We start from the raw sequence: 26,917 nt of genomic DNA on the forward strand, positions 1-26,917 counted from the left end.
CAAACTCCAGAGACATGGGAGTTGTAACTTTTTTTCAAAAAAAAGTGCTTGTGCACAGAACCTCTCAATTCTGCTCCTAATCCCCGGCTCAGTGCCCTCTGGCACGTGTGTGGAGGGGAGATTAGACTCAAGAGCAGATTGCTGTTTTTCCCCTTCCTGCCTCTTTTTACTAAGTGCTCGTTCCAAAGAACAGTTCTTGGGGAAGATGACTCCTTCAGTCATTGCCCTCTCTTGTAAAGGACAGACAAGTGAAGGTGCAATTCCTCCCCCCCCCCCACCCCGGATTTGAAAAGTGGCTCCTCAACTCCTTTTTAGCAAGCCCGGAAGGAGGGGAGGCTGTTAGAAGTTGAGCCTGGGACCTTTTGAACAGTAAAGCACAGCAAGCTCTGCGCCTCCGTGACCTCTCACTCTCTTGAGTCCAAAGGAGCCCAGGATCAAGTCGCACCCAGGCTGCCATCATTTCTGGTGGCCTGCAGTCTCTCCCACCCCATCCCTCCTTTGTGTCCACTTGTCTGTCACGGGATGCTCTTGGGAGATTGGAAGGGGGCCCACGCTCAGAGGTTGGGCACCCACTTTGTGTGCAGAAAGGCCAGGCTCCATCCCTGTCAGCATCTTCAGGTGGGGTGGGAGAAGAGGCTTCCCCTCTGAAAGCCTCCCCCAGTCACTGTACTGGGTGGGATAGGTGGGCAGTCTTTTGTGTCACCGCTGCTTGCCTCCTGCATCATGTGGGGAATTTTTAAAACCAGAACTTGGGGCAGGGGAAGCAGATTGTGGGTCTGGGATATGAACTCCCCACCACTGGTCCAGCTGATCGACAGAGCACACCAGGGAAACCACCTGTCTTCTGCTTCTCTCTGCAGTCTTCCTCCCTCATCTCCAGCGCTACTGCTGCAGCTTTGTTGAGCTCTGGGGCCGTGGACTACTGCCTGCACGTTCTGAAGTCCCTGCTCGACTACTGGAAGAGCCAGCAGAATGACGAGGAGCCTGTTGCCACCAGCCAGCTGCTGAAGCCCCACACCACCTCTTCCCCACCCGACATGAGCCCCTTCTTCCTGCGCCAGTATGTCAAGGTGAGCTGGAACAGTGGCAGAGATGCCTGTGGAGAAGAGGGACACTTTTCAAGGGGCAGTGGAGGAAGTGGCTGTTGGATGCAGCTGCAAGGACCCCTCCTGGCTTCTCACAGGTCTGTGAGAGTGGATTTTCAGGCTTACATTGTGGGCCTTCAGCCACCCCGGGGCTTCCTTTGTTCAAGACCTCTGGTGGCACAGCGTTTATGTTCTTCTCAGTTCTGGTGGGGCACAATAGAATAAGCCGAATTAAGCACAAGGGTGCCCCTTGCCAGAAGAATGGCATGTGCAGACATTCTCCAGGCCCGTGGCAAGAGTTGCAGTTTTAATCTCTGCGTTTATTGTGTTCTTCTAAGGATCCTGCTGTTTTTCTATTACTCTTGTCAGTTAAAGCAATGTGGCTTTTTTTCTCCGGAGCAGGAAAAAGAGTCTCTCTCTTAAGGATCAAAAGGGATGTTGTGCAGATGTTTTGCTGCTACTTTGCATCATGGACCCATTTGTTTCCCAGTCATACTACATCAGAGAGGCTTGTGGGTCTGCATGTAGGCCCCACAACTTCAGGAGGAGGTGGGGGCAACAGGAGTGAAGTGCAGAACTGGGAATAACACAGGTGGTTCTTCGACCTCACAAGTGAGGTCCTGGCCAAAGTAGTCGAGAAGACTGGGAGAGAGAGAATTGTGTAGGGTGTGGTGGTGGAGAGAGCCCCTCCTCTTTGTGCAGGCAGCCAGATGCTGTCCCTGGCAGCCTCTCCGGTAGAACTGGGAAAGCCCTTTGCCTTTGGAGAGCTGCTGCCAGTCAGTGCACACACTTCTGAGCTGGATGGACCAGGGGTCAGATTTGGTGGGTAGCCTCATGCCCTATCCTGTCTTCCTGAGTTTTGAGGTCTTCCATTCAGGTTTTTGTCAAACTCGAGGGTGGGGATACAGCTGTTGGCAAAGGCTGTATGGAAAGGTGGCGTTGGGCCCCATTCCTGGCATCTCTAGTTGAGACTGGTCATAAACCCAGGAGAGACTGCACTCTGAGGCTGAGGAGGCAGAACAGAGTTCAACAGCTTTATAGGACCAAGTGATCCCCTGTGGGCCCTTGTAAGTCACCTGACCCCTGCTCCTTTGGAAGCTGCAACGCCATTGTCTGCCCACTAGAGGGCAGACCAGCAGTTCCTTCCCCCAGCAGAGCTGTCCTCGTGATGCAGGGTGTAGGTCTCCTGCCCAGTTAAGAGTTCCTTGGCCCTTGTGGTCTGGTGGGATCCCCTGGGGTGGTTGTTCTTGTAGCAGACCTTGGAGAGCAGCTGTGAATCAAGGGAGAACTGGAACAGATAGCCCCGTGGTCCAACAATATAAGGTAGCCTGGCATTCACACTACCCTTTATTTGGCAGGTCCCAGGTCTCCCCCCAGGATTTTGGCTAGCAGGACCGGGAGTGCCCCACCTGTTGTGGGGGGAGGCGAGGGACACAGATTTGAAATATAGTAGATAAATAGGGCCCCAAGCTGCTGCCAATGGAGACGAGACTGGGCAAGGAGGGCAGTGGCCTGACTTGGTTTAAGTCAGAGACCTTCCCCCCCCCCCACAGGGTCACGCTGCTGACGTGTTTGAGGCCTACACCCAGCTCTTGACAGAGATGGTGCTACGTTTGCCATACCAGATCAAGAAGATCGCCGACACCAATTCCCGCATCCCGCCACCCATCTTCGACCATTCCTGGTTTTACTTCCTGTCGGAGGTAGGGTAGCATGATGTTCTTGGCAAAGTGGGCAGAATTTGCAGGGGTGGGAGGGGAGGGAGACCTGAGCCCTGCAGTTCCAGGTACTTCTCCCTACTTGCTTCTCTCTGTCCAGTAGAGGGACAAGCTCTTTCACAGACTCAGCCAAGAGCTGGGCTAGGAGATGCCTCCCACTTTTGTCCTGCGTTTTGCAGTCAGTGATTGCAAGGTTGTGAAAAAGTGGCTTGTATTAAAGTGCTTTCTTTTTCTCCCTACCCTTGCCTAGTACCTGATGATCCAGCAGACGCCCTTCGTCCGCCGTCAGGTCCGCAAACTCTTGCTCTTCATCTGTGGCTCGAAGGAGAAGTACCGCCAGCTCCGGGACCTGCACACTCTGGACTCCCATGTCCGGGGGATCAAAAAGCTCCTGGAGGAGCAAGGGATCTTCCTGCGGGCCAGCGTGGTGACGGCCAGCTCCGGCTCTGCCCTGCAGTATGATACACTCATCAATTTGGTAAGAAGAACCAGTGGCCACACTGAACCTTTGGCTGTGGCTGCCGGAGCACCCCCAGGCTGCATGGCAGCTGACACAAGCACAGGAGGGCTGGCTCTGGCCCCAAGGAGCTTAGTTTGGAATTGGGGCACTAGGGTGGCCACAGAGGGAGGTATATGCCAGGAAATAGCATTTATTGACTGCAGGAAGAGGATTTGGTTAAGCGGAGCCTGGGGCAGAAGAGTTGGGCTGAAGTTTTGAGAAAGGGAAGGAAGGGAGGGTGAGACGGCACCCAAGAGGCAACGTGGGAGGGAGGCAAGCAGGACAGCAAGGGAGGAAGGGTGGGCCACTGCAGGCAGCAGGAGGGCTCTGGGGGCACTCCGGGGAGCAGAGGCCGAGTTCTGACCTTTGTGTTACATCAGGGCACGGAGGGTGAAGGGTTGGGGGCAGCTTACAGGGCATAGGGAGAGCGTCTCCATCCCTGCAATGTTGCAAGTGGGCATATAAGTGTATGTGTTGCGTGTGTGTGTGTGTGTGGCCAGTGGCCGAGGGATAGGCCCACCTGATGTTTTCCAACAAGGAGAAGTCAGCTGGCTCCTTCCTGCCCCTGCTTGACCCTTCCATGCTTTCCAGATGGAGCACTTAAAGGCCTGTGCGGAAATTGCCACTCAGCGAACAGTGAACTGGCAGAAGTTCTGCATCAAAGACGACTGTAAGTTCCTGGTTTGGAGGGGGTATCATAGCAGAAGTGGGGGGGGATGTTGAAATTGTGCTGAGACTCCTCCCCCTACTCCTCCTCACAGTGTGATTTGGTGGAGAGGCTGTTGCACCACTCATGACCTCTTTTGTCTGGTGAAATGGAAGGGCGGTAGAAGAGCTGTTCCTCCCCTTTCCCAAGATTGCCTTTTTGACACTGAGGTCTAGAAACTTGGTCTCTGATGAAAACAGCTGGTGATGCCCTCTGAATGGGTGTTCTCCTTTTGCCTCTCCTGCTGCCAGTGAGGGCTAATGAGGACAGTCAAGACACACTGTTCAGGGGCCTCTGCTTCTCTCTCTCTTCCCTAGCTGTCCTCTGTTTCCTGTTGCAAGTCAGCTTCCTGGTCGACGAGGGCGTGTCCCCTGTCCTCCTACAGCTGCTCTCCTGTGGCCTGTGTGGCAGCAAAGTCCTCTCAGCCGCTGCTTCCGCTGGGTTGTCTAGCACATCGGCCTCGGCCTCTTCCAGCTCCGGGGGCGGGCAGCCTGCCGGGCAGAGCAAATCCTCCACCAAGAAGAGCAAGAAGGAAGAGAAGGAGAAAGACCGGGAAGGTGAGCTGCTGGCCTCCTGCAGGGGGCTGGTCTCTGTACTGCAGCACCTCTAAAACCGCCCTGGTGGAACCAGCCCAACAGCCCTCCTGCCCAGCACCAACCAGAGTAATGGCCAATCAGAGCTGCTGGCTCATAGGGCGTGACGGCAACAGCTAGCCTCTGTCTGCAGCATGATCTGACTGGAGGCTCCTGGGCCCTGACCCCCTGTAGCTTCTGTTCCTGCACTGAAACTGGGAATGCTGCAAGAAAGGGCCCTCTTTTCCTGTGTTCAGGAACACGGTGGGTGGGTCAGGATCACACATGCTGTCCCTGCTCCAAGCTTTGTGAGTTCACCTGTAAGCCTGTGCAGAGCCTACAAGCAGACAGGTGTGCTTGCAGTGGGAGGATGAGGCTGATCTTGCAGGGCTCTGAAGTGCATGCGTAGCGCCTTCAGTCCAAAGACAGGCTCCGGCTGTCTTCCAGGGGAGGGCTCCAGCAGCCAGGAGGACCAGCTATGCACGGCTCTGGTGAATCAACTGAACAAGTTTGCCGACAAGGAGACCCTGGTCCAGTTCTTGCGCTGCTTCCTGCTGGAGTCCAACTCGTCCTCCGTTCGGTGGCAGGCGCACTGCCTGACCCTCCATATCTACAGGTGAGTGTCGAGAAAGTACTGCACTGAGGGAACAGGACAGGGAAGCACTCAAGGCAGCCCAGATGGCTCGAGTTCTTGGCTCGGTTCCAGTTTATTCAGCATCCTCTCTGAGCCAGTTCTGGGGCCCAGGTGTGGCTTGAGGCCCCCCCCTCGCATCTGGGGGTCAGCGCAGCAGGCGTGAGGAGAGAGCACATAGGATGGGTGGTGGCAGCAAACCTGGACTAGGAGCAGACCCCAGTGCTGATCTGCACCTGTTTGTCACCCGTCCTGCAGGAACTCGAGCAAGTCTCAGCAGGAGTTGCTGCTGGATCTCATGTGGTCCATCTGGCCAGAGCTCCCGGCATACGGGCGGAAGGCTGCCCAGTTTGTGGATCTGCTGGGCTACTTCTCCTTGAAAACGCAGCAGACTGAGAAAAAGGTAGGGAAGCCTTTGGTCCGTGTGTGTCCTCCCATCCGCTTGCAGAAGCTTTCTGGGTTTTTTCTCTTAAGACATTCTGCTGCCTAGAGGTCAGGGGTGTTGTCCTGTTGGTTGTCCAGGCAGATGCTTGCAGTGGACTGTTGCTAGGAGAGAAACTGGTCATGAGGCCTGAGTGCCTTTCCAGGTGCAACTACAGCCTTGCTGAGAGAGGCTGCAGGTACAGAAACATTCTGCTCTGAGACACTCTGAGCCACAGCTGCTGCTGTTGAAACATTTTGCTCATAAAGAAAGTGAGCTCAGGGTGGTGCATAGAATCCACTCCCTGTTCCTTCTGTTCTGATCACAAGCCTGTGAGAGAGGATAGGCTGGAGGGGTGTGATGGGCTTGGCTCTGAGCCTGGTCTTTCCCATTCCTGGTCAGGGCTTCAGCCAGGAATGATGCTGACCTGCCTGGCAAGTGTGTTGACCACTCCTTTTCTCTTCCTGTTTCAGTTAAAGGAGTATTCCCAGAAGGCTGTTGAGATCCTGCGAATGCAAAACCACATCCTAACCAACCATCCCAACTCCAATATCTACAAGTGAGCATCTTCGTGGTCTGTTCTGCCAGCAAGCAATGCATGTGTGCCACCTTGGCTACCACAGAGGAGGCTGCGATGGCCAGACAAGAGCCACCTGTGTTCAAAGGCAGCCTGCCTTCCAAGCCCAGTGGGAGAGGGCTGTGGGCTTCCCAAGGGCATCCAGTCGGCTGCTCTGGAAAGCAGAATGCTGCTCTGGGTGGCTCTTAGAGGGCTCAGGATATTATCGTCATCTCTGTTGCCTGATTTTCCAAGTGTCCCTTTCCCCCCTTCCAGCACCCTCTCTGGTCTGGTTGAATTTGACGGATACTACTTGGAAAGTGACCCCTGCCTAGTTTGCAACAACCCCGAAGTGCCGTTCTGTGTAAGTGGCCACTGCTCAGTATCACTTAGTGCTTTTTAAAAAAAAATGGGTCTCTTGGCCCATTGGTTCCACACGGGTTGGGCGCTAAGAGCCGTTCTCTACCTGACTTCTTCTCTGCAGTACATCAAGCTCTCCTCTATCAAAGTGGACACCCGCTACACCACCACCCAGCAGGTGGTGAAGCTTATTGGCAGCCACACCATCAGCAAAGTGACAGTGAAGATCGGGGACCTGAAGCGCACCAAGATGGTCCGCACCATCAACCTCTACTACAACAACAGGACGGTGCAGGCAATTGTGGAGCTGAAGAACAAGTATGGGGCCCTCACCAGGGGGTGGTGTTTTTGGAGAACCTGGGGGTTTGCCCACAGAGCTGTAGGCCCACCCTTGACGTTCCCTGAACTCTTCTGATCACAGCTAAGATCCTCTTATGCAACCACACTGGCTGACTCACAAGCGTCCCAAGTTCTGGGGAGGGGCTCAGCTTGGTAGAGCACTGCTTTCCATGCGCTGTCCCAATGTCTCCAACTAGAACAGGATCTGGGGTAGCTAGGCCAAGGCCAGCAGACTGCCCAAGACCCTGTAGGCTGCAGCCAGTCAGAACAGGTGGCAGTGGGCTGCAGGACATGCTTTTCATGCAGAAGTTCTGAGATTCAATCCAGTTCTAAAGGTCGGAGATAGCAGAGTTTGGAGAGAGGCGTGGCCTCGAGGAGAGTGTGGAGTGCTGAGACTCAGTGAGTTGCAGAGGGGTTGGGTGCATGGAGGTCTGATCTAAGAAGTAAGGATGAGGAACAGAGGACATTTTGAGGGTCAGGCTTGTTTCTCCCTGCTCTCCCTCTCCCCTGTTTCCTTCAGCACTAAACAGCCTTCCCTATGAGACAAAAGAGGTTAAAATCCCAAGGGGGAGGGAAATTAATAAGTAGAATTAAAGATATATGATTTTGTTTCTGTGAGGCATCAGCAGCTCTTTAATCCAAAGCATCCTTGCAATGGAGAGGATAATGGCTTAAAGTGTGTTTCTGGTTCCCTATCACATTGACACAGAAGTGGAGGAAATGAATCCGAGAGCCCCTCTCCAGGCATCTTGTTTAAAGGGGATTTTTTATGGCTACAGCAGCACTTGGCTGGAGCAAGGGGTGATGGACTGTGAGGTGCTCTTGTCTTGCTTTGCTGCTTCTCAATTACTTCCCTCTTGTCTCTGATCCTGCCTGCCCAGGCCGGCCCGGTGGCATCGAGCCAAGAAGGCGCAGCTCACCCCAGGCCAGACGGAGGTGAAGATCGACCTGCCGTTGCCCATTGTGGCCTCCAACCTGATGATTGAGTTTGCTGACTTCTACGAGAACTACCAGGCCTCAACAGAGACCTTGCAGTGCCCACGGTGCAGTGCCTCCGTCCCTGCCAACCCCGGGGTGTGTGGGAACTGCGGAGAGAATGTCTACCAGTGTCACAAGTGCAGGTGGGCTGGCTGCTCAGAGCAGGGGTTGGGTGGGGGCAGGAGCGTGACCTTGGGAGGAAGGCCTTCCAGCGCACATGGCTGACCATAGCAGACCCTGCAGCAATCACCAAAGTTGTGGTTCATTTTAAAGATTCACATTTCACTTTCTCCACAAGATGTGAAGTGCTAAGTGAGACAATCACAGCAATTTTTTTTTAAAAAAAAAGCAGAATAGAAAATATGTAACAAAACTGAGAGTATGCTGTTGATGGGGAATACAAAAAGTGGAAATATTGTTCAACCCCGAGGGGAGTCGCAGGACCTCAGCAGGCTGCTTTTCTCCTGGCTCTGCTTCCCAGGTCCATCAACTATGACGAGAAAGACCCCTTCCTGTGCAACGCCTGTGGCTTCTGCAAGTACGCCCGCTTTGACTTCATGCTGTATGCCAAGCCCTGCTGCGCAGTGGACCCGATTGAGAATGAGGAGGACAGGAAGAAGGTGGGCTGGGAAGATGAACACTCCAAAAACAGCAGCGATGAAGTGGCAGCAAAGGGTTTTCTGCTGCTTGCATCATCTGGGCCTTTCAGGGATGGGATGAAAGTCAGTTCTGAAATAATGTTTAGATTCTGTGTTTTGTTTCCGCTCTGAAGGCCGTCACCAACATCAACACCCTTCTGGACAAGGCCGACCGAGTGTATCATCAGCTGATGGGTCACAGGCCCCAGCTGGAGAACCTGCTCTGCAAAGTGAACGAGGCTGCGCCCGAAAAGCCACAGGTGAGGAGAGGCAGGTGGCTCACCTGCGGGGCGCTAGAGAACCAGGAGACAGGAACTGGCTGATGCTGGATTTGAGGGCCAGAGAATGAGGACCTTGGGCATTGCTTGTGCATGTCTAAAGTGCTTGTGGCCTTAGAGGCTTGAAGCTTGCCAGGTGACTGAGCTAGGTCTTTTCAGCATTCTGCGTTTTGCACCCAACATGAACTCCTGCCCTGGTGGAGAATTTCACAACATTTGCAGCCCGTGTTCTGATGATGGAGCATCATGTAGCCGGGTGCCCTGCTCAGTTCTTATGCTGAAGGCACAAGGAACCCTCCTCTGGCAGTCCATGCAGCTCCAAGCTTCAGCTGTGTGAGGCTTTTTCCCTTTTTGTATCTTCAGGATGACTCTGGTGGCAGTGGAGGGATGAGCTCCACCTCAGCCAGCGTGAACAGATACATCCTGCAGCTTGCTCAGGAGTACTGTGGAGACTGCAAGAACTCTTTTGACGAGCTTTCCAAGATTATCCAGGTAAAGGTCTCCATGCTGCCAAAGCACATGTGTCAAAGCACATGTGTCAAAGTACATGTGTCAAAGCACATGTACGTGTGCTTGTCTCAACATTTGGTGGTGATGTTGCTGAACGTAATGGGGGGGAAGGTTGCAGCAAGGGACTGCCTTCCACACAAGTGCACTTCGTGTTACCTTGGCTTGGACAGGCTGAGTTATGTGGGAGGAGAGCGGCAGCCTGCCTAAAGTCTTCCCTCCTTTGCCTCTCTGCAGAAAGTCTTTGCTTCCCGGAAGGAGCTCCTAGAGTATGATCTGCAGCAAAGAGAAGCAGCCAGCAAGTCCTCGCGCTCTGCAGTGCAGCCAACCTTCACTGCCAGCCAGTACCGGGCTCTCTCGGTCCTAGGCTGTGGCCACACATCCTCCACCAAGTGCTATGGCTGCGCCTCGGCTGTCACAGAGCACTGCATCACCCTGCTGCGGGCCCTGGCCACCAATGCCGCCATCCGTCACATCCTTGTCTCCCAGGGCCTCATCCGCGAGCTCTTTGATTACAACCTGCGTCGTGGGGCCGCATCCATGCGGGAGGAAGTCCGGCAGCTCATGTGTCTTCTCACCAGGTTGGAGGAGCTTGGCCATTTTCCTCCTTGACAGGGTTGAGTTACACTTCCAGGGGGGGAACTGGCTCGGCCACAAGGGTGCGTCTGTCATAAGGCAGCTGCCTGAATTCCCAGTCAGGTCTCTGTGTAAACTGAGTGCCTTTGGAACACACCCAGTACTCCAGGCACCAGGCAGGGTGTGAAGGCAAGTGCTGTCCCCCAGCAGCTGAAATGCAGGGGTATACTACCATGGAACCTGGGGCTGTCATGGCTGTGAGGTGCTTTGTCGGTCCTTGGTATTCTTGCTGCTGCTGCCAGCACCCAACCAAAGGGAGAGACTTTCAGACTGTCTGTGCAGAGAAAAGAAGGGAGCTGTGCTGACTCTGAAGTAGCAGCTCATCAGACCATGAGCCGGACAGAAGGAGGCAGTGCGCAGGGTCTGTGTGCTGAGAAATGGCAGTGTGAGGAGTTTCCTAATCAGGCCCTTTTCTGTGTTTGGAAACAGAGACAACCCGGACGCCACCCAGCAGATGAACGACCTGATCATTGGCAAGGTGTCTGCTGCTCTCAAGGGCCACTGGGCAAACCCCGACCTGGTGAGGAGAGCCAGTGTTTGTGTCTCCCTCTCTCTGCTGTCCCTCCCAGCTGTGTCTTGCACAAAGAGGCAGCGGCTTCGACCCTAGTGTAGTTGAGACGCCTGGCGCTCCATGCCTGGGGGTGTGCAGGTTTGGAAAGAGCTAGTGGGTTCCCTGGCTTCCCTTTGGAGGTGCCTGAGGAAGGGGGTCGGCGAAGCGTGAGTCTCCGTAGTGAGCTCTGGTCCTTGCCTGACTCTCCAATCTCTGCCCTAGACTGGCTTCTGTTTCGAGCAGCGTCCCTGCAGCCTTGGCTGCAAAGCTGTATTTCAAACTCTGCTTGTTCAAATTCTCCCTCTCTCCATTCTGGAAATATCTCAGTTTTCGTAGGCTGTGGCTCTTGCGTTGCGCAGTGGCAGCCTCTTTCTTCCAATCCTGCCCCAGGGTTTTGCATAACATCCAGCCTAATGGAGATTTTTTGGAGGACAGTAAGCTCCCACATGGTGTTGGCTAGCAATATTTCAGGCTTGCCCATTCCTCTGGTCTCCTTATCAAATAGCACTCTCTCTCCCCCCCCCATCCCGGTTGCAGGCCAGTAGCCTCCAGTATGAGATGCTGCTGCTGACGGACTCCATCTCAAAAGAGGACAGCTGCTGGGAGTTGCGACTGCGCTGTGGTGAGTCCCTGCCTCAGCAGTGAGACCTGAGGCTGCGTGCGGGTGGCAGTGGGTTCTCAGACACATGGGTAGCGGCTCCCCTCCAGTTTGGAAGGATGGCTGGCTGAATGCCTAAGGATGTTGGCTTCTTCTTTGGTGGGCATCCCCTCACTGGCTGCCTCAGAGAGGAGGGAGCCTGGCCAGCTGGAGCTCTGGCTTGTTGCAGATTCAGGTCCAGCAGTAGAACTGCCCAGCTCAGTTTTTCTTCTTTTTCCCCCCCCCCCATATGTTTTATTTATTTATAATAAGAAAAGGAAAAAAAGAAACACAATAAAATGAAAAGAAAAACAAACAACGTTAAAGATACATTAAAAAATACCTCTAATAGTGTTGGATGGGCGAAGTCGAATGTTCTAAGTACTTACAGTTTTATATCTTAATAATCTAAATTTCAATCCTTATATTTGTTACATTTCCAACAGTCCCTCTTATCTTGTTATTATGAGTATTCCATTTCAGATTATTTCAGATTAACATTCTCTATTCCTTTCAATTCAGTTCTCTTCAACTTATATTGTTCAGTAAATTTCTTTATAATAACCATTTATCTCTCTGTACTGTACCCAGAACAAAATATGCTTCTTGTGGTTAAGTCGATAGTGGAGTTTTGCTGCAAAACCTATTTTTCAGTTCCATATCCTCCTCAATGTACGTCTAACATAATGGTTCTTAAATTCAACATGTGTTTTATTATACCACAAGTATCCATGCCTACCAAATCTTAAATTATGTCCTAAGTTTAGCAGTTTTCTATTTTAGAATAACAGCCATCCTTTCAACCACAGAAAACAATATGATGCATAATATATTTTCAAATCTGGCATCTGTCCTCCTCCTCTTTCTTTTGCATACTGCAAAATTTTAAACTTTACTCTTGGGTTTTTCCCTTGCCATATAAATTTTGCCATATCTTTCTGCCATTCTTTAAATGGTTTATCAGAAACTAAAGGTGGTATAGTTTTGCAGCTCAGTTGAACTGAAGACAGTTCAGCTCCACTGCCTCACTCACACATTCATCCCAGGAATGGATAATCTCTCTGCAGTTATGGATAAGCTGAGACAGAGAGAGAGGCCCCCCCGAAAGCATTTCTTCTAAGTGCTGAAAGCGCTCCTTCTCCCCCGATCACTTGTCAATTCCCTCCTTTTCCCAGCTTCTAGTGCTACTACTGGATCATTCCCCTTGCTGTGTAGGAGAATTTTCACCCTTAAAGCTTTGTCACGGCCTGGTGGGGGAGGGAGGCTTTTCCACTGCTTGTGACACACTGTGGAGTCCTGACTTATTTCTTCCTTGTTCTTTTTGCTCCAGCTCTTAGTCTCTTCTTGATGGCAGTGAATGTCAAGACCCCTGTGGTGGTGGAGAACATCACACTGATGTGCCTTCGCATCCTGCAGAAGCTGATCAGGCCCCCTGCACCCACCAGCAAGAAGAACAAGGTACCTGGTGGCTCCTCATCCCAGCAAAATTCTTATGACTCCTGGCCCATTTGAGAATTGGCTGGGTTGTGCTCAGGAGCAGGGAGGAATTGTTCCAGATTTTGCCTGCATCTGGTGATGGGTTTGGCAGCCTTTGGGGAGAGGGCTAAAGGGCTATTGAGGAAACAGGCCATGTGAACTTTGGATCAGCAGGTGAGCTCAGGTCCAGGTAAACACACAGGAAAGCGCTGGGTTTGTAGAATATCTATTTGCTGGTTTTCCAGGGCACAGTGTCCACAGACCAGAATAAATGGGGGGGGCGGGGTTTTCTGTCCCAAAGGGACTTGCAGTCCAAAACCTAGACACGGAAGAGACAGCTGTCACCGGATGGGATGCCTGGGGTCAGTCACTCTCCCTTCTCCTAAAAAGATGAGGAAAACCACTGAACTTAGGCACAGCACCTTTTGATCAGGATTGTTAGCAGGGACATTTTTGTCCTCACAAGTTCAATAATGGCATCTTACTTTAAGCCGGTTTCCTAGTGAAACACTCCATGTCCACCCGTTGTGAATTCCCCTTGCTGGAGTGGGGGGGGGAGTTGTGTGGAATGTACTTTGGCAGAGCAAAATTTCTTAACGTTTGTGTTGATGCCAGCCTAGCTTGGCACTAGGGTTGCACTGGTATAGAGGTGTATGCTGGGGATCTGAGTGGCTGGAGTGTGACTGAGATTTGTGGTGGGTGACCTGTATCAGCTCCCAGAGACTCTCACCCTTTCCCTTTGCTTTCCAGGACATCCCTGTCGACTCCCTGACTACAGTCAAACCGTACAGCAACGAAATCCACGCTCAGGCTCAACTGTGGCTAAAGAGGGACCCCAAAGCTTCATATGAGGCTTGGAAGAAGTGCCTGCCAGCCAGAGGTACTGGAAGCCTCATTTCCACCTCATTGGGGCAGGGAGCACTCAGTTCTCCTTCCCTCTAGAGCAGGGGTCTCCAGACCCTGGCCCGGAGGCCAGATGCAGCCTGCGGAGAGTCCCTGTCCGGCCTGTGGCCAGCCTCTGATCTCCTGAGAGCCTCTGGCCCAGTTGACCAAACACAACCAGAGTTGTGCTTTTGGGGTGGCGGAAGGGGGTCCATCTACGTGTGTGCTTTATTTCTGGGCTGTGTTCGTGCTTGGAGAAGTCCTGGATATGTGAGCCCTTTCATTTATTCCTTCATCTAAGTTCCATCTCTAATGCATTTTTTTAAATTTTATATATTTTTTTCTGGGCCTCGCCACTGTGCCAGGTATTTGATGCGGCCTTTTGGCTGAAAAGTTTAGAGACTCCTGCTCTAGAGCTTGGGGGTATTGCCTTGTTCCTTCTAGGTCTGTGCCATGCCTGGAAACTCTGAATGGTGGTTCTCCTCTCAGACCACCTGCCTAGAACCTTAATTTGGTCCTCAAGGCCTTGAGGGTGGCTGAGCCCATGGCCACCTGCTCCTCTGTGAACTGACCTGTAGGATGGCCTTTCTGGCTGGCAGCCCCTCAGCTTGTCAGGACCTGGCCCCTTGGCAGTGGGCCTTGTCTTTTTCCTGAGGAAGAGGGCGTGCTTGGAACTGCCCCAGTGTTGACCCTAAGGCTGGTTCTAGCTGTCAGTGCTCAGAAGCAGTGGCATCTCCCTTGTTTTGCCCCAGTTCCTTTGTACCATGGGGACTCGTATGCCTTGGGCATGTGTACTTATCCTTGTTGCAGTTTGGCCAGAGCAACAGAGTGCAGGAAATTGAATCTTGTCCATGCCCTTTTCTGCTGCATCGCATGGGAGCCAAGGCTTCCTCAGCTATTGTCTCTAGAAGGCTGAAAGTCTTCTGAGATGCTGCCTGGCATCTCCAGACACGGGGGCTTATTCTCTGCCACTCTGCCACATGCAGGAGTTGCCCGCCTGTCAAAGTGGTTTTCAAGCTGTGCGACCCAGCCCTTTCCAAAGCACTGCCACGCTGGTGCTGGCCTCATTGATGCTACCTTGGGCAAGCAGTCCTCCCAAGAGTGGGGAAGAGCTTGGCAGTGGAGGTCCCGCCTCAGAAAGCCCTGCATCCCAGAGCCCCCAAAACCCGAGGAGAAAGGGAATGTTGGTTTCCCTGTGACTTCCTCTTTGCCACCCCATGACTGGTGTTCTTGAGTGCCGGCCCAGGCCTCCCTCTCACTGCCACTTGCTCTCTGACCCAGGCATTGACACCAATGGGAAGTCGCCCAGCAAGGCAGAGCTGCGCCATCTCTATTTGACAGAGAAGTACACCTGGAAGTGGAAGCAATTCATGAGCAGGCGGGGGAAGCGGACCTGCCCCCTTGACCTCAAGCTGGGCCACAACAACTGGCTGCGACAGGTGAGAGCCCCCTGCCCCCAGTGGCCTGTGCTCCAGAGATTTAAACAAGGCAGTGGGAGTGGGCTGGTGGTGGTTCCTTGTGGCACCCGCAACCTCTTGGGCATCTGGCACCTCATTGCTATCCGTGCTGCAGGTCCTATTCACGCCTGCGACCCAGGCTGCCCGGCAGGCCGCCTGCACCATCGTTGAAGCTCTGGCGACCATCCCTAGTCGGAAGCAGCAAGTCCTCGACCTGCTCACCAGGTATGGCACTGCAGTTCCTCCCCCCCCCCCCGGGACCTCTCTACGCTCCAGTTCCACATCACCTGCCAGATGTATTAAGCCATTCCCACTTCCTCTCACGTGTCTGTACTGTCAGCCCACCTGAATCTTGAGTGAGGATAAGTAATCTTAAATAATTGAGTTGCAGAAAATAAATGTACAGTAAACATTGCAAAGTAGTTGTTGGATTTGAGCCAGCAGCTTCCCGCTGTGTTCTCCTCCCACTAGTTACCTGGACGAGTTGAGTGTCGCAGGGGAGTGTGCGGCAGAGTACCTGGCACTCTACCAAAAACTCATCAAGCCTGCCCGCTGGAAGGTCTACCTGGCTGCGAGGGGGGTCCTGCCTTATGTTGGCAACCTCATCACCAAGGTAGGGAGCAGGTGGTTGCCCTCCTTGCGGCTGTTGCAGAGGAGGAGCAGTCTTGCTGCTTTCCCCATCCCAGCACCCAGAGAGTTTGTCCTTTGAGTGGGGGTGGGGGCTTTTGATGGTCAACAGTTGCTCCCAGGCCAGTGCCCTGCATCCCTCACCCTTCCCCTGTGCCGTGTTCACAATTCTTGCTCCTTCCTGCAGGAAATTGCCCGTCTCCTGGCCCTGGAGGAGGCAACGCTCAGCACAGACCTGCAGCAGGGATATGCCTTGAAGAGCATCACAGGTGTGTTGCCCTGTGACGGGGAAGCCCCACCCCTCCTGTGCCACCACTGACTCCCCCCCATTCCTGGACTGAGTCTGCTCTCCCTCCCTCCCTCCCCCTCCTGCTTTGTAGGCCTGCTGTCCTCCTTCGTGGAGGTGGAGTCCATCAAGAGGCATTTCAAGAGCCGGCTGGTGGGGACGGTGCTGAACGGCTACCTGTGCCTGAGGAAGCTGGTGGTGCAGCGGACCAAGCTGATTGATGAGACGCAGGACATGCTTCTCGAGATGCTGGAGGACATGACCACAGGTAGAGGCCTTGCCAGATGCCCTCAGTGAGGGAGAGGGAGCCAGTCAAGGATTTGCTGCATGCAATCCCTGCAGTCTTGTCAGCCTCGCTGTCAGGTGGCAAGATCCCCCTGTTGGGGGATACCTGGGGGGGGGGAGTGGAGCCAGGCAGTTTCTTACTTAAGGCCACATGGTGAGTTGATGGCAGAGTTGCATGTCACCCGGGGGGGGGGGGAGGAATGCAGGTTCACATCCCCTTTCCCAGCAGGAACTCTGTGTTACGGATGGGGAGAAGTTGCTTGGCCTCCCCCTCTGCTCTTGCCTCCCTGCATCTCCATGATGGGCCAGAGCTGCAGTAGGGAACCCCTGTAAGAAAGACTCTCTCCACCCCTTGCCTCTTTTGGCAGGTACAGAATCGGAAACGAAAGCCTTCATGGCTGTCTGCATCGAGACAGCCAAGCGCTACAGCCTGGATGACTACCGGACACCCGTCTTCATTTTTGAGAGGCTTTGCAGCATTATCTACCCGGTAGGAGACCCGTAGGGTGAACCTAGCCAGGCAGACAAAGCAGGGTATCTGCTTGGCTGTGGGTGTGAGGCAGCCCTGGATCCTCTGAGCTGTGAGTGGTCAGCTCCTGCGGTTGTGGGACAGGCCTTGGGAGCCTTTGCTCTCCACTGTGGCTGCCTGAGATTTAAGCACAGGTGCAAGGGGTAGGGATGGGAAGAACAAGGGAGGCTTCCAGTGGAAGAGCAGGCAGTCTCCCTGGTCGTGCTTTACTTCCAGATCTTGGATATTTACTTAAAAAAATTAAGGGCCCTCAAAGCGACTTACAAAATAAAACAATACAATAGTGACTAAAACATTAACATGAAAGTAATTAAAATAATAAGACACAGTAAATTCCATTGGATCACAGTTAAAATTGTTTCATAAAAAAGTGCCAACCCTCCAATGCCAGCGTTTGTGTGGTGCTTTTTTCTGAACGAGCCTCCTCCCCTCTCCCCTCTGCTTTCTCTGTTCTGGTGGTGCCTCTTGATCGGCAGGAGGGCAGCCCAGAGCAGTGAGTCATCAGTAGTGGGCACCCTCCTCTGAGAATTGTTGTGCCACCTGTCCACCCGGGAGCAACGGAACAATCGAGTTGTACCTGCGGTCGGAATGGCGGAATTGCGGGTGTGCCCCCTTCCCCCAGCATTGTGGTGATGGGAGATGCAAGGCTAAGCTGTGACCGAACCAGAGATGGTGCGGGCGCTTTGGCCCACCAGGGCCCTTTCACTGAGGAATGAGTTTCATTTCCCCTGGCACAGCGTTGCAGCAACATGGGGAATAACTTGTCTGTGTTGTTCATTTGCAAAGCTCAGTGGGCCTGTTGCGGTTCCCCAATAGTCTGGGTCTGTCACTGGCAGCAGCGTGTTGGGGCTAAGCCTGGGCAGGGGGGGCGGTGGCTGGCTTTTCACCCGCTTCCTGCACTGCATTCCAGGAGGAGAACGAGGTGACGGAGTTCTTTGTGACACTGGAGAAGGACCCTCAGCAGGAGGACTTCCTGCAGGGTCGGATGCCGGGGAACCCCTACAGCAGCAACGAGCCGGGCATTGGACCCCTCATGCGTGACATCAAGAACAAGATCTGCCAGGATTGCGACCTGGTGGCACTGCTGGAGGACGACAGCGGGATGGAGGTGAGCTGCTGCTTGTGCAGGGCAGGCAGCTTTCCTGGCAGCTCTTTCAGGGCCTGAACAGGGGTGGTGGGGCAGTCTTTGTGTCAGGATGTCACCAGCCCCTCCCTGTGTCACGTGTGGTATGTGAGGTTGAGAGGGCAGACTTCAAATCCAACATCTGAGTCCCAGTTCCACTGACTCGACCTGGGATTTATTGGGTGGCTTCAGCTTGAGTTCCCCATCCGGAAAAATGGGAGTTGTGAAGGCCTCTGTCAGAAGCCTGTTCAAAGTGCTGCCCAGAAAGGAAGACCGCGAAGGCCTCTTGAGGCAATGAGTCCTTAGCAATTAGGTTACTAATCTTTCCTTTGTCCCTCACCCTCGCTTTCAGCTTCTGGTGAACAACAAAATTATCAGCTTGGACCTCCCTGTGGCTGAGGTGTACAAGAAAGTCTGGTGTCCAACTAATGAGGTATTGTGCTGGGCTCTTTGCCTTTCCCAGACACTGGTCTTGTGCTTTTGGGCATCTTCCCAGAAGGGCAGCATCTAGGGATTTTAGACATTCAGGAACAGCTCCTGACATTTCTCATGTTGTGTGTGTGTTGAGGGAAACTTTTGATTGGCCTCTTTTCATCCAGAGGTTTCTCCTCCCTCCTCCTGAGGGTTGTGGTCAAGCTTGCTCCTTGGCTGCTGACTCCCTGCTTGCAGCCAGTATGCTCAGCCAGGGACCCAGGCTACTGTTCTCTGCACAGAGATCCCCACATTGTCCTCTGACTGTTCTTCATGGGTCTCCGAGATCTTGATCCTGGCAAGCAGGCAGAGCCCCCTTTTTACAAAGAGGAGTGGGTGCCGAAGTCTCCCTTGTCCAGAATGGCTCCATTTTGGAGTTGAGTTGCCAAAGAAAGGTGCCTTCTGCGTTCTGGCTGTGCTGTTGCATTGAGGGCTGCCAGACACCCCAAGGCAATTTAGTAGCTGATTAGGCTATTGGGGATCCGAATTAGGAAGTTTCTAGACCCTAAGTTTGCAGAGGCCAGGTTTAAGGAAGAAGAGATAGTGCAGAGACAAGGCATTGCTGAGCTTGTTAACAGGAGTTGGTTCTGTCAGCTAGAGTATGTGTAAGATTCAGGTGGGCTGCTGAGGTGCTGCCATTGTGTGGAGCTTCCTAGCAGAAGAGTTCTCAAAGAGTGGTTGATGCAGCAAGAGCCATCAGTGGGTGAGCTTGAGGAAGGGGGTCAGAAATGGTGAGGAGGAGCTGGGGGGTACGTGCAGTACTTGAAGTGTATGTGCTTGTACTTAGTTCTCAGCTCTTACTGCAACTGAGGGTTGTGTCACAAAAGGCTTCGTGGAAAAAGAGGTGTAGGTGACAGCCAGCAGGGATGCAGAATGGCAGTACTCTTCTGAAGGCAGAGAAACTTGGGAGGGTTTTGTCTGTGCAAAAGGGGCATTTTGGGAAGTCTTTGACATCTTTGCTTTGACTATATCAGTGCCAAACATTGGGTATTATCCCCTCAAAACGCCTGTAGGAATGAATATGCTAAAATGCCCCTGCCTTGTCATCCCTGTTCAGAAGGATCTCATGTTTGTGGAGAAGCAGCTGGGAGATTAGTGCACAGTGATGATAACTGGATCCGAACAACCCTCATCTCAGAAGAGGCTGTCAGTTGTCGCATAGGGGCCTGCCTTTTGGAGTGGGGTTTGACAGAACCCTGGCAAGGGTGGAAAGGGAGCAAGAAGGCCAGGCCAGGTGCAGGGCATGCTGCGCAAGCACAGCGTGTTGTCACATGCAGTGTTTTGAAGCCAGAGAAAGAAGCATTAAAAGTGGCAGGCTGGTGAAATGGCACATATTTTTGTTCAAAACGAACCTGAGTCAGTAAGGAGGAGGACCTCGCTTGATGTGTGCACAAGGTGGCAAATGGGAGCTGGTGCGTCCTTGAGCATGCTCCTCTGCCCCGCATTTCAGTTTGTTTTCTTTGCCAGCCTGTTTGAGGGGGGAAACTCTGAGTTTGTGCATCAAATGACAGCTTGTGTCTGTAGATGACTTTCACCAGTGCAGTACCAGCTGTTGCCACTTGAGGGTGTGTAGGGAAAACCAGCACCGCAAAACTCGCCTTGTGGTATTTTTACCACACTGAATGTTGGCACGAGGCCCGTCTTTATGGAGAGGTGAAGGAAAACTGAGATGCGCAAGGGGATGAGTTGAAATGTGGCTTAAAAATGCGTTAGAGTTTAGCTTATGCTCTCTTCTCATACCCAACTAGGTTCTTAAGGCAGAGTGTGAGGGTTGCAATGTATGTGTTAGACCACAGAATGAGCCAATGTATCTGTGTGAGCGGGATGCATCCTGTAGCATCTGAGGGCAGAGGGAAAACAACCCAGATTGAGCCATGTCCCACTCGCTGGGCCTGACAGCCCCTGCAGGTCTGCCAGGAGCATGGAAGGGGCCACCCACCTACTGGAGTGCAGATCGTGCCTGGCTGCCTGTTGCGCCCGGCTGCAGCTCTGCTTCCCAGGATGCCGAGCTGCTTGAGAGAGGCTTGGAGTTTGTCGGCATCGCTGTCATCAGGCTGGCTTTCATCTGTCTCCCTTGTTGTGATGCCTCCCTCCTCCCGGAGCCCCCTTCTCTGGTTCCCTAGGAAATAGACAGGCTCACAAGGAGCTCACCTCAGGGCTGTGTTTGTTCCCCTTGTCTCGCTTTTACCGGCGTTCTCTTTGTTCGCCTGCCATTTTACCAGCGCCCCCGTGGTGCTAATTGCAGGGCTCTGGCGCGGCCTTTGAGCCGATCCTCCCCCGAGGGTTTCCCCAGCGCTTTCGAGATCTTCTGACAGTAAGCGCTGCTGATTCCTCAGTCGGCTTAGCACCAGGCTCCCTGACAGGTCCCCCCCCTCTCCCGCTCCTGCTCCCCCCAGATAGCCCCCTTCTCCAAAGCCGGGATTTCTCCCCACCCTCCTTTCTTCTCTGCTCTGTCTTGAGACTTAAACAGTATTAAAATAGAAAGTTCAGTGTGAGAGAGAGGGAAGCAGGCAGGCTCCTGGCACGGAGCGAGCTCTCTCCCCACCGGGGAAGTCGTCACCAGTCCCTGCTCTGCTGAGCCACTTTCCCCCTAATACCCTGTTTAACTTAAAAGCTTATTAAGCTGCCATTCTCTCCTCCCTCCCTCCCTCGATGCCCGCCAGCATCTCTTCGTCAGTGGGAGATTTGTGTCTTTTCTCTCTTAAAGCTCCCATCTCATTAAGAGTACTTCCTGCTCTATTTGTTGGGTCACTTCGTTGTTGAGAATGTGTTCTGCAAATTCCACCCACAGGAGTTTTGTTTCAAGATGTTGCTGCAGTCCATTGAAGGCCTGAGCCCTTTCCCAGCTTCCCTGCTTGAGACCCTGCGGGCTGCACTAGGGGGCAAGGCTAGGAATGGGGTGGTTAGAGATTTGCTTGTCCCAGAGCCTGGAGAGTCCACCAAGGTCTCCTCTCTCCTGCCTGCCTGCCTGTAGTGTTCGCCCCCCCCTCAGAGGAGCTCATTTCTGAGGACGGCTGTTCCTCCTGCCCACCTGAAGGGAAGGAGCTATGTTGGTGTTCTCTTCCTTTCCACCCCTTCTCAGGGAGAACCAATGAGGATCATCTATCGCATGCGAGGGCTGCTGGGAGACGCCACAGAAGAATTCATTGAGTCTCTGGACTCCACGACAGGTACAGTGCCGGCTGCTCCCTTGGCACAGGAGGGCTGCTCCTCTTGCTGGCTCCTGAGGAGGGGCTCTGTGGCATCTCCAGGGACTGTGGAGCACAGCAGGGCCAAGCCTGCCTCCACCACTCAGCCAGCTGGACCCCCGTGCAAGGAAGTGACAGGCAAGCCGGCCCCTGCCAAAGGGATGGTGCTTCTGGGCGGGGCACTGAACGACGGACCATTCGGCTTTGCCTCTTGGTCACTCGCCACCCGTGTTAGCTCTCGGTTCAGACAGCTGCTCTGCAAAGGAATTTGTGAACCAGTTTAGACGCATGGCCATGCAGAGGAGCGATACCAGACTTGCAGTGGGCACAGCACAAGTGCCACCATCAGTACTGACAAACCAGAGAAAAAAATTATCTGTAAAAACTGTTTGCTGCTGAATTTTTAAGGAGTTCTACAATAAATATACAAAAATACAAAACAAGATAAAAATGAATGGGGGTGGGGTGTGCAATCCATTAATTACATAGCAGAAAACGGAATGCCTGGCTAGTGAACCTCTGGTTTTGCTCTCGACACTTTTTGTGTTTAGAAGGCTCAGTTCTGGTTCAATGTTTCCAAGAGGCCTCAGGATTGGGGCAGTTCTGGTTCACCCAAAAAGCCTTTGACTTGGTTTTTGGATTTGGACTCCAATTTAGGGTGACTTTGTGGTTTCTGGGGAATTAAACAGTAATGGCTGAGTTGATCAATTCACCCATTTTCACCAGCCCCTTGTGGGTAAGTGAGGCCTTTGGCAGGGTCCTTGGAGGGAGGGGTTGCTGGCTTAACCCTGTGACTGCCCGCGGCTGGTGTGGTTCCTCCAAGCTTTGTTGATGCCACTGCCTCTCTCCTACCAGCCTCTTTCTTTTCTGCAGATGAAGAGGAGGATGAAGAGGAGGTGTACAAGATGGCAGGCGTGATGGCACAGTGTGGTGGCCTGGGCTGCATGCTGAACCGCTTGACAGGCATCAAAGACTTCAAGCAGGGCCGGCACCTCTTGACTGTGAGTGCCTGTTTCCGACACAGCCCCAAGTTTCCTGGGATCCTCCTCTGGTTTACAGAGTCTGAATCTGAGAACCAGCCAAGGGGTGTTTGCGAGGGGGTAGTTCTGTGATCTGTTTTTAAGAATCTGCTAATTGCTGACCAGAAATGGGTTGCAAAGTTTCTTCTCAGTTTTGCAGTGCTGTGTTTTCCTGGTGCGTCTTGTGGGTGATTGCATCAGTGGCACCAGTGCTACCAGCATTTTCTTTTCCTTTTGGACCTTAAAAGTAGTTCTGGGGGGGTCAGGTAGACGAGGTGCCAGGTCCAAGGAGGGTGAGGACAGGTGGGCTGAGGGCCAACAGGTTGATGGTGCAGAGGGAGGACTTGGAGTCCAGGGGAGCAGCTGCTCCAGTATCCCTAGAAGGCTTCTGGGCTCTCACACAAAGGAACTAGCTGTATCTGCCACCCTAGCAGCCCTGTTGGCGTAGGGAAACATGGATCTTGGTCTGTGGCTTGTGGCACCTGGTGGGGAAGAGTGCTGGGCGGAAGGCTGGGGGGGGCCATCTGCAGTAGACTGAGGTGCTTGTTGAGGGCCCCACAACTGCCACCTCTTCCCCCGTGCAGGTGCTTCTGAAGCTCTTCAGCTACTGCGTCAAAGTGAAGGTCAACCGGCAGCAGCTGGTCAAGCTGGAGATGAACACCCTCAACGTCATGCTGGGGACGCTGAACTTGGTGAGTTTCCCGTCCTGGGGGAAGAGCAGGGGCCCCACAGGCTTTGGCCTTCCAAGCATGGCTTCTGCAAGGTGCTCATGTGGCCAAACTTCATCTAGCCTCTTGCCCGAATTGTTCAGCCGCGCGGCTACCCCTCCCCCTGTGCCTTGTGCGGGCCAAAGGGAAGCTGCCTGCAGGCTGGGGGACTCTGACTGCCTGCAGCTGAGCCACGTGTGCTGCCGTCTTCTCCGCAGGCGCTGGTGGCCGAGCAGGAGAGCAAAGACAGTGGGGGGGCAGCTGTGGCTGAGCAGGTGCTCAGCATCATGGAGATCATCCTGGATGAGTCCAACGCGGAGCCCCTGAGTGAGGACAAGGTGCGTGCCTGCTGGGGAGGGTGACGGACAGGCAGGGCACTGGAGGAGAACGTGGAGCTGGCTGGTGCCTTCTGGCTTGGGTGGAGCGATGCCGCCCTCCTGCTCGCAAGCCTCCCTTCCCCTCTTCCATGGCTTGCCTGGTGTGTTGTTCGTGAGATGCAGAGGCCAGTGCCGGGAGTGCCCCCTCGGGGAGAACAAGGCCTGAGGGGCTGGAAGTGCTGTGCCCCCCCACCCCCCGTGCTCTGGTCTGGGCCATGCCTGTGGTTATCAAGCAGGTCTGTGCAAGAGTTCAGCCTTCCATTACCTCACTCCTCCATTATGTTGCTGGCTCCATTGGGATCACTAATAGCCAGGAGCCCTTCCTGCCTTTGGGGCTGGGGTTTGAAGGAGGTCTGACCCTGAGAGGGCTTTAATGGCAGTCGCAGGAAGTCAGGTGGGTGGATTGATGGAGCCTGTCGCATGTCCTTCCTGGGGGAGAGGGAGGGGGGAGCTCCAGTGGTGGCCTCGGAGGTCTCCATGCACTGCCAGGAACAGAGCTGATGTGCCAAAAGATCAAAACAAGAGCTCAAAGTACAGGGGAAGCCTCCCATTGTGCCTCATGAGGAGTTGCTGTTCTGGTGCGTCTGCCTCATCACTGTGATTGCATCTCTAAAGGAGAATTGCAATTTTGAGAGAGGAGGTTGCATTGCCTTTCAATAAGGAGGCATGTGCAGAACAGGAACTCATGGAGGGGCACACCTGGTGACAGGCAATTCTTATTCTCACACTTCCCTTTCAGGCCAGCTAACTCAGGCAGTGGGAGCCCCCATCCCTGGGTCAAATCCGGCTTCCAGAGAGATGTGAATTGGCTCTCCCTGCCTCCCCCATCACCTAATTAGAGGGAAAACAAATGTAGGAAATGTGTTTTCGGAGGCCACAAAACGTAAAAGCAGAAGACTGGGGCGAAGGTTAAGCCAGTGATTCACTGCAGCCCAGAGGCAGCTAAAACTTTAGGCCCAGAAGAGAAACGTTGGGGGCAGGGAGGTGGCTCTGCTGCTAATTTACAGCCAGAAGAGAGGGGGGAGGGGAGGTGGGGTGGCCACTGTGGTGGGCCTGAGAAAGGCAGGCACAGGAGCATTGGGGGGGGAGCTTGCAGCATGCAGTGTCTCCACATTTGATGGCTGCCAGGCCTCCAGCTTGTGCTGAGGACAAGAACAGCAGGCCTGCTCTGTGTGGGGGGGAGGTACAGCATGGGGCAGGAAAAGAGGAGGCCAAGAGAGACCTGGCCTGACCGGAGCAATGGTTCACTGGTGTATCTGCAGGGGAACCTCCTCCTGACTGGGGACAAGGACCAGCTGGTCATGCTGCTGGACCAGATTAACAGCACCTTCGTCCGCTCGAACCCCAGCGTCCTCCAGGGGCTGTTGCGCATCATCCCGTACCTGTCCTTTGGGGAGACAGAGAAGATGCAGATCCTGGTGGACCGCTTCAAGCCCTGCTGCAGTTTCGACAAGTAGGAGCACTGCAAGCTGACCCTTTGCTCCATTTCACGCCAGCAGGGGCATCTGTTGAGTGAACGGGGAGGGGGTCGCCCCCTTTGCGGGATGACCTGCATAGTCGGGTAATGTCCAGGACAGACTGCACACGACACCAAAGAACAACTGTCTGCATCATGCAGGCGCAGCCAGCTTGCCTCTCGGAGGCTTGCTGTGTTGGTCGTGGCGGGAGCAGGACCTTGCAGCTCTGCTGCCAGCCATGGGAAGAGTGCCTGCCTCAGCCCTCACTTGTGTTCCTGGGCCTTCAGCAGGCATTGCCTGTGTGTTTTCTGTCAAGGCCTCAAGAGCCGCTGTACCTGGGCCTCTAAACTCACAGCTGCTCTCTGTACCTTCTTTGTGTTCCTGCAAAGCTCTGACTCGCCCGAGTCCCTGGTTACTGAACCTCTCTGATGGACGGGGCCTGTCTGATGGGCTCTTGAGGTCATGCTTCCTGCCCCAGGCAAAGCAGGCATGGAAAGGTGTTGCTTGTCTCCCCTAATGTGTAAGGGGCTGTGGAGGAGTAGTACGTCTGCAGGAATGTCTCTTTGTCATTGGTATTGCATTCTGAATGGGGGTCCAAATCTGCAAAGCTGGGGCAATGAGGCCAGAGCTGGACACTGCAGGTTGGCTGGGCCTCTTCAGGGGACAGTGTTCCCAAAGATCTGACCATTTGCGATACTGGTCATCTTGATGCACAGATTCGGACAGCCCCCCTCCCTTTTCCTCCTTAGGTATGATGAGGATCACAGTGGGGATGACAAGGTCTTCCTGGACTGCTTCTGCAAAATAGCTGCCGGCATCAAGAACAACACCAACGGGCACCTGCTAAAGGACCTTATCCTGCAGAAGGGCATCACGCAGAACGCCCTGGACTACATGAAGAAGCACATCCCCACTGCTAAGAAGTGAGGGCCATTGCAGGGCTGGGGGTCTCATGATGTGCTTCTCAGTGGTCCATCTCTGCCATTGGGCCGAGTGCCCTCCCTGGGATAGGAGGTGGGGGCAAGGTCCCTGGGTTGCTCCCCCAGACTTTACCCACAGACAATTTGGTTGGCAACCTTCAGTCTCGAAAGACTATGGTATAAGCCTACAGCACCCGGTATTCCCAGGCGGTCTCCCATCCCACAGAATGGCCCAGGTTAAAGCCAGGAGGCTGGGGGCTGGTGGGGGGACATTGTGGTTCCCAGTCCACCCTGGTGCCTCCATACTGACAGATGTTTTGCTATCCCTGTGCAGTCTTGATGCTGATGTGTGGAAGAAGTTCTTGTCTCGGCCAGCCCTTCCGTTCATCCTGAGGCTGCTCCGAGGGCTTGCCACGCAGCACTCTGCCACGCAGGTGAGGGGAAGTGTCCCTGGCCCTGCCCTTCCACCCCTAACCTTGTAGTGGCAGGGAACGTTCAGCCTTCCTGTCAAGTACCAATAGGCCCAATCCAGCCCCCCCCTCCATGGTCTTCCTCTGTACCCCTCCCTGCACCACATCTGGTTCCAGAGGACAGTGGCTGCGCTCGGTTGGCCTTCTCCAGAGCAAACCCACCAGGGGTCCATGCATGAGGGTTTGCTGCCCTCCTCCTGCAGAAGCCTGCTGTCCCACAACAGCTGTGTGCTTTACCATCCCCAAACAGGTGCTGATCGGCACAGACTCCATCACAAACCTGCACAAGCTGGAGCAAGTTTCCAGTGACGAGGGGATTGGGACGCTGGCAGAGAACCTCCTGGAGGCGCTGCGAGAGCACCCAGATGTGAACAAGAAGATCGATGCTGCCCGGAAGGAGACACGGGCTGAGAAGAAGCGCATGGCCATGGCCATGCGCCAGAAGGCCTTAGGCACCCTTGGCATGACAGTAAGAGGATGCTCTTTTTCCCTCTACTGTAGGTGATGTGCAAGGCCTGCACGGCAGAGAATT

The 26,917-nt window shown here is 53.9% G+C and overlaps 1 protein-coding gene across 1 annotated transcript in view; it reads left to right on the plus strand.

Moving 5' to 3' along the window:
• The window catches only part of UBR4 (ubiquitin protein ligase E3 component n-recognin 4), a 91,420-nt gene that overhangs the window by 59,831 nt on the left and 4,672 nt on the right, over window positions 1-26,917 (plus strand). The window contains exons 64-98 of the mRNA XM_066637807.1: window positions 861-1,070; window positions 2,639-2,788; window positions 3,054-3,281; window positions 3,894-3,972; window positions 4,326-4,565; window positions 5,028-5,196; window positions 5,470-5,614; window positions 6,106-6,191; window positions 6,465-6,552; window positions 6,673-6,866; window positions 7,769-8,008; window positions 8,347-8,485; window positions 8,638-8,763; window positions 9,145-9,273; window positions 9,526-9,869; window positions 10,354-10,444; window positions 11,012-11,096; window positions 12,442-12,569; window positions 13,338-13,467; window positions 14,751-14,908; window positions 15,042-15,151; window positions 15,398-15,539; window positions 15,741-15,822; window positions 15,934-16,107; window positions 16,493-16,614; window positions 17,564-17,761; window positions 18,129-18,209; window positions 21,330-21,417; window positions 22,309-22,436; window positions 23,039-23,146; window positions 23,380-23,499; window positions 24,801-24,991; window positions 25,745-25,918; window positions 26,250-26,349; window positions 26,636-26,854. Coding sequence (XP_066493904.1) covers window positions 861-1,070; window positions 2,639-2,788; window positions 3,054-3,281; window positions 3,894-3,972; window positions 4,326-4,565; window positions 5,028-5,196; window positions 5,470-5,614; window positions 6,106-6,191; window positions 6,465-6,552; window positions 6,673-6,866; window positions 7,769-8,008; window positions 8,347-8,485; window positions 8,638-8,763; window positions 9,145-9,273; window positions 9,526-9,869; window positions 10,354-10,444; window positions 11,012-11,096; window positions 12,442-12,569; window positions 13,338-13,467; window positions 14,751-14,908; window positions 15,042-15,151; window positions 15,398-15,539; window positions 15,741-15,822; window positions 15,934-16,107; window positions 16,493-16,614; window positions 17,564-17,761; window positions 18,129-18,209; window positions 21,330-21,417; window positions 22,309-22,436; window positions 23,039-23,146; window positions 23,380-23,499; window positions 24,801-24,991; window positions 25,745-25,918; window positions 26,250-26,349; window positions 26,636-26,854 — 5,196 coding nt within the window. The remainder of the gene's footprint in view (window positions 1-860; window positions 1,071-2,638; window positions 2,789-3,053; window positions 3,282-3,893; window positions 3,973-4,325; window positions 4,566-5,027; window positions 5,197-5,469; window positions 5,615-6,105; window positions 6,192-6,464; window positions 6,553-6,672; window positions 6,867-7,768; window positions 8,009-8,346; window positions 8,486-8,637; window positions 8,764-9,144; window positions 9,274-9,525; window positions 9,870-10,353; window positions 10,445-11,011; window positions 11,097-12,441; window positions 12,570-13,337; window positions 13,468-14,750; window positions 14,909-15,041; window positions 15,152-15,397; window positions 15,540-15,740; window positions 15,823-15,933; window positions 16,108-16,492; window positions 16,615-17,563; window positions 17,762-18,128; window positions 18,210-21,329; window positions 21,418-22,308; window positions 22,437-23,038; window positions 23,147-23,379; window positions 23,500-24,800; window positions 24,992-25,744; window positions 25,919-26,249; window positions 26,350-26,635; window positions 26,855-26,917) is intronic.

The sequence above is a fragment of the Tiliqua scincoides genome, chromosome 9, assembly GCF_035046505.1.
Source record: "Tiliqua scincoides isolate rTilSci1 chromosome 9, rTilSci1.hap2, whole genome shotgun sequence".
Classification (NCBI taxonomy): domain Eukaryota; kingdom Metazoa; phylum Chordata; class Lepidosauria; order Squamata; family Scincidae; genus Tiliqua; species Tiliqua scincoides.